At 42.3% G+C, this 10,058-nt stretch overlaps 1 protein-coding gene and 1 long non-coding RNA gene across 5 annotated transcripts in view; one reads left to right on the top strand and one right to left on the bottom strand.

Annotated features, from left to right (window-relative positions):
* Positions 1 to 10,058, top strand: part of fynb (FYN proto-oncogene, Src family tyrosine kinase b) — a 96,414-nt gene that overhangs the window by 80,582 nt on the left and 5,774 nt on the right. For 2 of the 4 annotated variants that reach the window (XM_032542436.1, XM_032542437.1), the window contains 4 exons: positions 809 to 973; positions 3,247 to 3,426; positions 5,603 to 5,679; positions 7,741 to 7,894. In XM_032542436.1, coding sequence (XP_032398327.1) covers positions 809 to 973; positions 3,247 to 3,426; positions 5,603 to 5,679; positions 7,741 to 7,894 — 576 coding nt within the window. Of the gene's footprint in view, positions 1 to 808; positions 974 to 1,318; positions 1,475 to 3,246; positions 3,427 to 5,602; positions 5,680 to 7,740; positions 7,895 to 10,058 lie in introns of all 4 variants that reach the window. The other 2 variants (XM_032542439.1, XM_032542438.1) reach the window with 2 other exon arrangements.
* Positions 1,999 to 2,323, bottom strand: LOC116705986 (uncharacterized). Its single transcript, XR_004336111.1, has 2 exons — positions 2,170 to 2,323; positions 1,999 to 2,136 (listed from the first exon to the last, which is right to left on the bottom strand). It is a non-coding gene; the product is annotated as an uncharacterized LOC116705986 (long non-coding RNA).

Below are 10,058 nucleotides of genomic sequence, written 5' to 3'. Positions count from 1 at the left end.
TCCCTAAAACATTAAACTCTATGCCCCCAGTTTATAACTCAGGCTTTCCATTACAGATTTGTAGATTCCAAGCCCAAGCAAAAAAAACAAAAAAAACATGATGACATCATCAAGATAACCATGATGGCATCAGCAATAAGCATATATACAGCTTTCCCTGAATAGAAGAAGGATGTGTGAAATCAGTGGTGTTAGGACTGGCACAGTACTGCTGTCTTGCCGCTCCTGGAGATAAATTCCTGGAAACGTTTTATTCATAGAATGCATAAAGAATGAGTGTAGCTTGAGAGTAGAATGGACACTTAATTGTTTGCTGTGGTCATTTGACTATTTCAAAAGAGAATGGCTCTCAGCACTTTGCACTGGCCATAGAAATAGAATGGTCACAGCTTTTGCAATAACAACGGTACACGAAAAAACAACTCTGACCATAATTGTTTTTAATTGCTTATTAATTTCTATGGTTATGTGTGCTGAGATGTGTGACCTGGCACCACGCTGGTTGATTGCTGGTTAAATGTAGCTAATTCTAGGACAGTTAATGACCATTGTCCATTGTCCCAAGTACAAATAAATAAAGGTGATCGGTAAGGACCGTGAAGAGACCGCATTAGACTGATCATTGATGGCTCCCCTGACCTGGAAGCAGCCGGATTCTCAGCTCCATGTTTACTCTGCTCTTTGTTGCACTTGTTTTTTAGTTTTTGTGTTGCCTTGAGGCTTCCCCCTCTCCTGCAGAATGCTCTGCTAACTCTCTGTACATCTCTGTCTATGCTCCCGTTTGTGCATCGCTGTGTGGCGTGTGCAGACCGAGCCGCCGGGCTCTGCTGTCGCTTGGTGGTTCCCTGCCACAAAGGGATGCCACGCCTCGCCGACCTGTCCGTTAAAACCAAAGATGTGTGGGAGATCCCGCGGGAGTCGCTGCAGCTCATCAAGCGTCTTGGGAACGGACAGTTTGGGGAGGTCTGGATGGGTACGGATCCAGGGACCTCCGGACGAAGAGGCTGCATGGAAGGGGCCACACTGAGCCAGCAGAGACACCAAAACACAAGCATGCCACATGTGGCCTGGGGAAGGGAGGGGATTAAGAAAGATAGAAAATGGGGTAGGAAATTTGGATAATTCTCAGTTTGGGGCTTATGCCAGGAAAATGTTTCTGGTTTCTGACCCCTCCCTTCCAAAATCATCTGGAAGAACATGCAATGTGTCAAGAGACTCTGCTCTCACAGTCTGAAGATGGCTCCCTTCCATGTCCCTTACTGCATGTTCCTCTCCCCAGTAGTTAACCCTGTGTGCCTTGCCTTCCCTCCCCATGTAGAGAGTGCGGATGGTTTGTGCTTTAATTTAACGGCCGAGTGTGTGAACTACATCCCTGACACTATGGGCTTGAGTCATGATGCCTGGGAGGTCGGCAGAGACACACTTAAGTTGGAAGTAAAGCTGGGGACAGGATGTTTTGCTGATGTCTTTTACGGTAAGGAAAACCCCCCAAAAAGTACATCTGCCTTTTTAAATGTTTACCTTGGGCCACCCCGAAAAAATAAATACCTGCATTCTTACATGTACCAAAAAAACAATTTCAATTTTGATTGCTAATTGGAGATGAAAGCAACTACTTTTTTAAATCCTTCTCCAGCATTCCTGCAGGATTATCATTATTTTTTCTAAAATCCATCAAATAAGTCTTTGAAAATCAGTGCCTATAAAAAAAGGGAAAAAAACTTGAATACACAATGAAAGAAGAAGGTAAAAAATGAAACAATAAACACAATACAGTACAAAGAAGAGGTGAATTGAAAGGTAAGCCATATAATCACATTTCTGTAAAACATCAGCTATATAAATACTTTTCTAATTAATAATAATATGGATAGACTAAAAATAATTCTGTAATTTAATTCTGAAGGGATTAAAAACTGGCCTAGATTTAGAAAATGTAGCTTTATGGATATGAAATTTTCCTTGTAGAATTATTAGGTTGACAAAAGTATTGTTTTGTTTTGTTATCATAACAAAGAATTACATATTTTGCTTCCAATTTAATTACGTAATTCTTTTGAATGTTGAAATAGTTTTCAATTCACTTCCAGAACTCCACAGTGTACCGACACTCCCAGAATAAATGTATAATAGTTTCTTCTTCAGTTTTACAAAATTTGCATTTAACACTGTCATAAGCTCAAAAGTCAAGTAACCAGCTTCAACTTGTCTACATTATGTCTCCATGCTCCTATCAATCAAAGACATACTCTGGTACTCACAGAGGCTGGCTGGCTAGTCACAGGAGCATTATGTATCCACTAACTATTCACAATAATGGTTCTTGACAGCAAAAGTCTTAATAATTTATTAAATAATTTGAAATGGTTTACACTTTTCATTCATACAATTTCCTAATGTTTAGTTTGGTCCATATTGGGCTTCCATACTGCAGAACATGAGGGGGTGCATTCTAGTCATATTCCAGCTGGACAGACACTGAGGATAGGGTTTCTCCCAGATGACACCCGGCCTCTGGGATCATATTACCTCACAACCCAAGGTGACCATCCCCCGACTCTCAGAATGTCTGCGCAGCTGCATCGCTAAAGAAGCATACTCTGATTTACGGGCTAACTCTTAAATTATACCCCCAACACATGTACAGTAGATCACATGTTAGCTGATGGGCTCTGTCCTCCCTCTGGGTCACTACTAATAATCCTGCACCCATAACTGTCACAGAATGAGATAAATGGAGTACTACTACATCGGAGTGCCTTTGCCTGCTCGGGCAGCTTGGTGGCATAGCCCTGCTGTGTTGATGTAACTGGCGTACAACCAGTGAGGAGCTTACAGGCTTGCCTTTGTTAATCATCCTACAAAGGATTATCTGCTCCTGTGTTGGCGTATTGTGCCTCTCAAAGCCCTGCTGGATCCCTTCTCCTGGCTTTTTAAAGCCATTTCAAATCAAGGTCCACTCTAAATCTTGTACCCATTTAATTATCCTTCAGCACAACCTCTGCACATGAGAATAACAGACACGCTGATTCTCATACTGTCTCCTGATCTCATTCTGTGTTGCATGTTACCTCATTGTCATTTCAAAGCGAGACTTTCCCCCTGTTATTGACTACAGTTTCTCACACCTGCCAATCATCTCTTCAAGTTAGACAGCAGGTTGGCAAGTCCGACTTAAAATTATGTGATTTGAGTATGAATCTTGGTTCCTCGATGTTGATGCCAGCATGTGTGTGCGTGTGCCAGGAACGTGGAACGGCACCACTAAGGTGGCTGTGAAGACTCTGAAGCCTGGCACCATGTCCCCCGAGTCCTTCCTGGAGGAGGCTCAGATCATGAAGAAACTCCGCCACGACAAGCTGGTGCAGCTCTACGCCGTGGTGTCTGAGGAGCCCATTTACATCGTCACAGAGTACATGGGCAAAGGTACAGTAGATGAACACAAACACATGCATATACAGTACACACACAACAGGCATGCTTACAGTTCCTTAAGCATTCAGTTCAAATGACTTTTTTGCACAGTTGGCTATGCAGTTTAATAAACTCAGTTCAATAAAAGTTTCTTTCCATTTTGTCATAATTGTATACCCTAACCTTAACAGCCAAGTGACCCAAAGTGTTAAGCCCCACTAGCAGGGGTCTCAATCTGAGAGCTGAACCTGTACCGGCACCTTTAAGACCCAACTCGATTGGTCCCAACTGATACTGATACTCACCAGGCTAATGCAACACTTTTGCCACATTGTCAGGCAAATTCACACGCAGCAATTTTTTGCAGTTGCCAAACCTCGCAGATTACTTGCAAAACGCAATGTGCCAAGTAATCGTTCCCCGATTTTTCTGTTTTTGTGATCATTAGAAGCCAAAATCCTAATTGCGATTAAAATATGGATAATTTGCACAGCCCTCTCTTCTGGCCCCATTTGATCTCTCCGTAGCCCCAACGTAGCTTACATTTTAAGGAGGTGCACAAGTTTAAAGTCAGCATAAGTAATGCCTAGACATGTGTTCATGTGTCATACATGTCTGCACATACTGTAGGGTTAAAGCAGTAGGGCTGTGGTAGAGGACAGATTATTCATTCAGGTCTAAGGGGTTTATCCGTTTGGGATATGCTTAATAAATTTAGCTAAACTGACAATCTGCACATTCGATGTGGATGTTTGTGCCGGTGGAGATTTTTGCCTGATGCTGATTTTTTGGTACAAGAAGAAACGTCAAGGGGTCCTTAGAATTGTTTGGAATGATCCTCTGAGGACCATGAATACCCAGACTAAATGTAGTGTTTGTAGATGGAATGACCTATCAATGGACAGCCCTACTGCTTGGGGGGCAAAAATATGAATAAGATTAGTCTGGACATTTTGCTCTGTTCAGCAGAAATGTTTTACTTCCATTCCAGTCAGAATAATAGTTGCTGTTCTGGTTTGGTAAACCCTTTGTTTTCAAAGAGACTCAAGATGGTTAAGGCCTTCAAAACAATCCTCCCAAAACACTGGCATTTAGAAACCCCACAAGAAACGCCCCTTTAAACACCAGAGAACCCAAGACTGGAAACTTTGATGTGCATCACTGTGTCTGTGAGGCTGCCACATGTTCAGCGGTTTTGAAAATCAGAGCCAGTGTGAAATGTGATGAATGCCAAAATGTATTTGTGGTGATCATAAAGTCCCCCTGTCCTGTATTTATCCTCTAACTCTAACTAATGATTGATTAATGAATGAATGATGCTATAAAGTAACAGACACATTACAAACCTCACGTCTCCAGAACTTTCAGCTGTCAAAAGATTGCTTGTGGTTGGTAATTGTTGAATTAAAAACAGTTGCTGTAGGATTCCGGGGCAAGAGGGCCCCACTGATTGGCAGACGGATCTAAGACATTCAGTTTGTGTCTTCTAGCGGTGACCCCGATAGGTCAAATATTCAATGCTTAGAATCGAAAGAGACAGAAAAGTCCAGTTCAGACCAAAGATTCTGGATGAAACAACTGTATACTAAGCTGTAAGCTACTTGCAACGCGTCGGTCTGCAGCGTTCTGAATGAGGCCAGTTTACACCAGTGCGACGAGATGAGACGGGGTGTCATCTCCCTAGCACAACAACTCTCTGTACTTCCGTCCTAACTTCCGACTTTCAGACATTTTTTGTAGTTGAATATCATTTGTTGCGTCTAAATATAAATGTGGATACCGTTAGTGATAGTGAGATGCTTGCTACAGCCTCATTTCTAGTGATGAAACAGCTAAAACACGATTTATTTTCTCTGATTCGCTGCTTCGTTTTTCAGTCACTGTATGTCGCTCGACCACATACCGTGCTTGTGGGCGCTCGTCGACGTTCTTAGTCGTTTTTGTCTAGTCACGAATCTCTGAAGCATTTCATAAATGTTTTTAAAGTGGGTCAATAAAACCAACCGCAAGTTCGACTTTCCATCGTCCATGACCAACGCTTGCCCCCCACCAACATGATTTGCTGATCAGTCGACAATAAGCAAGACCATTTTGATTCGACTGTGAAAATATTTAGTCAGGGACCCCCCCTCTAGTGTCTGTATGGGTACATGGACTGAAATCAAACATCTGTTTATGTCTGCTGTAGGAAGCCTGCTGGACTTCTTGAAGGATGGAGAAGGACGAGGGTTGAAGTTGCCTAACCTCGTGGACATGGCAGCACAGGTATACCTTGTTGATCTGTACACCTTTCACTGAGATGTTTCCCCATATTTTTAAATAATGCACTGTAAGTAGTACTAGTAGTACTTATTTAGAAAAAGCTCCATGCTACATGTACAGTGGTGTGAAAAAGTGTTTGCCCCCTTCCTCATTTCCGTTCTTTTGCATGTTTGTCACACTTAAGTGTTTCGGAACATCAAACCAATTTAAACAATAGTCAAGGACAACACAGTAAACACAAAATGCATTTTAAATGAAGGTGTTTATTATTAAGGTGAAAAAAAATCCAAACCATCATGGCCCTGTGTGAAAAAGTGATTGCCCCCTAAACCTAATACTGGTTGGGCCACCCTTAGCAGCAACAACTGCAACCAAGCGTTTGCGATAACGTGCATGAGGCTTTTCAGCGTGCCTGGAGGATTTTTGGCCCACTCACTTTGCAGACTTGTCCTAATTCATTACATTAGAGGGTTTCGAGCATGAACGGCCTTTTTAAGGTCATACCACAACATCTCAATAGTTCAGGTCAGACTTTGGCTAGGCCACTCCAAATCTTCATTTTGTTTTTCTTCAGCCATTCGGTGGTGCTTCTGGTGGTTTTAGGATCATTGTCCTGCTGCAGAACCCAAGTTCGTTTCAGCTTGAGTACACGAACAGATGGTCGGACATTCTCCTTCAGGATCTTTGGTAGACAGCAGAATTCATAGTTCCTTTATCACGGCAAGTCTTCCAGGTCCTGAAGCAGCAAAACAGCCCCAGACCATCACACTACCACCACCATTTTCTGTTGGTATAATGTTCTTTTTATGAAATGCAGTTTCCTTCTACCGCCAATTACTTGGACACACACCTTCCAAAGAGTTCCACTTTTGTCTCATCGTCCCGAATGTTGTCCCAAAGTCTTGGGGATCATCAAGATGTGTTGTGGAGAAATGGAGACAGCTTTGATGTTCTTTTTGCTCAGCAGTGGTTTTCTCCTTGGAACTCTGCCATGCAGCCATTTTTGGCCAGTCTTTTCCTGATGGTGGAGGCATGAACGCTGACCTTAACTGAGGCAAGTGAGGCCTGCAGTTCTTTGGACGTTATTGTGGGGTTTTTGTGACCTCTTGGATGAGTCGTCGCTGCGCTCTTGGGTAATTTTGGGCGGCCGCCACTCCTGGGAAGTTCACACACTGTTCCATGTCTTCGCCATTTGTGGATAATGGCTCTCACTGTGGTTTCGCTGGATTCCCAATGCTTTGGAAATGGCTTTATACCCTTTCCAGACTGATAGATCTCAATTACTTTCTTTCTCAATTGTTCCTGAATTTCTTTGGGTCTCGGCATGATGTGTAGCTTTTAAGGATCTTCTGGTGGACCTTACTGTGTCAAGCAGCTCCATTTAAGTGATGCCTTGATTGTGAACAGGTGTGGCAATAAGGGCCTGGGTGTGCTAGAGAAGTGAACTCAGGTGTGGACACCACCAGTTATAGTATGTTTTCACAGGGGGGCAATCACTTTTTCACACAGGGCCCTGTGTTTGGATTTTTTTTTCACCTTTAATAATAAACACCTTCATTTACAAATTGCATTTTTGTTCAAAGGAACAGGAAATGAGGAAGGGGGCAAACACTTTTTCACACCACTGTATCAGAATCTAAATATATGTATTAGAGTATGGAGTGTCTAAATAACTCCCCTGGTTGAGCATGCGCTCCATGTACTAATGCTCAGTCACTGATGAAGTGGCGACAACTTCAGTTTTGACCTGCGGCCCTTTGCTGCATGTCATTCCCCCTCTCTCTCCACTCTTACATCTTCAGCTGTCCTGTATAATAAAGACCAAACAGAATCATCTTTATAAAAAAAAAGAACAAGAGTAAGAAAAAGAGCCAGTCAATAAAAGTAACATAGCTACAGTGCAAAAATTACTGCACTGAGGAACTATTGTATTTAATTGTCCACAAATATGAGAGATGAGATTGAGATGTGATGTCCAAGACTATAGATAATTTAGACATTGAGACAAATCCCAGTTGCAGTATTGAGCAGTAAGCCTCCATTGCTCACTGTGCTGTGCTCCAGGTGGCAGCGGGCATGGCCTACATCGAAAGGATGAACTACATCCACAGAGACCTGCGCTCCGCCAACATCCTGGTGGGAGACAACCTGGTGTGTAAGATCGCTGACTTCGGCCTGGCCAGGCTCATCGAAGACAACGAGTACACCGCTCGCCAAGGTGGGGCTTCCCACACACACAAACACACACACACACACACACAAAGTTAAATCAAAGATCCTTTATACTAACTAAAGCGCATTTCAAGCAGCACCAATGGTATGAAACAGTGCACGCTTCCTGTCTCGTTGTGTGGATGAATAAAAAGTTATATTTGTATAATTTATTAAAATTTTCTTTTGCTAACATAAAGCACTACCAAGGTAGGGCGTTTATAAACATTAGCTAACTTTAGCTTCTCTGTGTTGCCAGATCTCGCGAGAGTTTGGTCTTGAGACAGAAACAGGTCTCAAACAAAGTTCATTTTTTCCTGATGTATCCCTCTGAGAATTACTATTTTAGTGTCAGAATGTGTCTAGAATGTGGCTTGTGAAGAATATTTACTTGGGTAACTACAGGGCGAAAGAACCAGTCATAAATTGTGTTCACCTCCACTTCTCCCTTTGGAATCAGTGTCCTCAGGACCTGCTGCTAGTCTCCTCAGGACCTGCTTCTAGTGGTCGTGGAGAAACCCACGAGACACAGAGACAGGAAACTCCTCTGAGTTGGGGCGTCTCGGTTCTAAACTGTCTCTGGTTAAATGCGCATACTTTATACTCCCACTCACATTCACATACCCTATGACTGCATTAGGTCATGGAGGAAATTCTCTCAGCAGCAGAACATCAACATTTGCAACACGCCCACATTACCATGACCGGCAAATAGTTAGCTGTGAAGTCATGATCAGAGTCACCGATCCGCTGAAACACAGAGCAGACACTCCCTGCTCCACAGAGACAAAGAATTTAGAAGGCATGTGTACGAGAAAGGAATCTGGTTCCAGCATTGACCACCAAAGCTGTCCACAGGGTTTCTCTCCTGGTAATCACACTGAATGACACATTGTTTTCTGGTATTTGACTAGTGTATACATCAGGGGCAATCTCAGGTTTTTTTAAGTGGGGCGGCACAGGGGGGGACCAATAATCAGTTAGGGGCAGGGCCCAGGGGGTGGGTGGGTTGTATTTTATCCAAATACAGCACTGAATATTTGCTTAGAAATATGAGAAATATTGGATAGGATAGAACAACACAATGTAATTCTGCTAAATAAATCCACATTCATTCATTTCATTTCACTTTTTTTTTTTTTCTTCAGTTTGAAGAAATTGTATATCCAAATAAAATGCACATTTTCTATGGGCAATCACATTCCATGGGGGCACCCTCCTAGCCCCGCCCCTGGTATCCATCCTGTCGTATCATTACTGCATGTTTGTCATTAAGTTGATTGAAGAAAAAGGGAGAGCTTGAAGGTTCATTGCCAAGGGCGTAGGTTATGTTTCATGTCCTCTAGAAAACATTTGAAATGTCAAACACTTAATTTCCTGCATTCTTGTGAATTACATCTATATTGATAGACACAGCTATTGTTTTCCGTCAGATTGTTTATACAGTAGATCTCGACGTTTCTGACCGGACTTGAACGCAGCATCATTTCACCTAGAAAGAAAAGAGACGGATATACACAAAGTAACAGAAACACATTTTTTTTAAATTCTGTTACAAATGTGGGTTATATTAGTTGAAACATTTGTCAGCAGCCAGTCCTCTGTAAAGGTTAATGTCCGTCATCTCCCTGTTGGTCAGTCTGAGCTCATAACAGCTGTTCCTGTTGATGCAGTTTGCTTGTGCTCAGAAAATTCTCTCATCAATTCTTTGACCTTTGCGATCATTTTGTTCCACATATGTTTTTTAAGCTCCGCCTTAAGAAGTCTAACCTTCTTTTTCTGGCATTCAGCCTAACAGCACCCCAGTCATTAACCTTCTGTGAACTTGTCCATTAAGTAGCTTTACAGTTCTGTGAGCCACCAGGTAGAACTGAAAAAAAGTAATAATACTTTTTACATTCCTAAATCAGAGTAAAAAAAGGTTGTATTGCCACACTAAGTACACTTATGTGGAATTTGCCTCGGTGAAAGGTAAGGCGGTTGTTATAGCGAATACATCCCCTATAGGATGATCAGGACCGAGACGCCAAGATGATAAACCCTGATAAATTATCCGGACTTCAATTTCAAGTCAATTTCAATTTTATTTATATACCGCTAAATCACAACAGTCATCTCATTGCGCTTTCCATAAAGAGCAGGTGTAGACCGTACTCTGTGATGTTATTTAC

The sequence above is a fragment of the Etheostoma spectabile genome, chromosome 18 (genome assembly GCF_008692095.1).
Source record: "Etheostoma spectabile isolate EspeVRDwgs_2016 chromosome 18, UIUC_Espe_1.0, whole genome shotgun sequence".
NCBI lineage: Eukaryota > Metazoa > Chordata > Actinopteri > Perciformes > Percidae > Etheostoma > Etheostoma spectabile.
The sequence above is the reverse complement of the archived record's forward strand: the minus strand, read 5'-3'. Positions and strand labels throughout refer to the sequence as shown.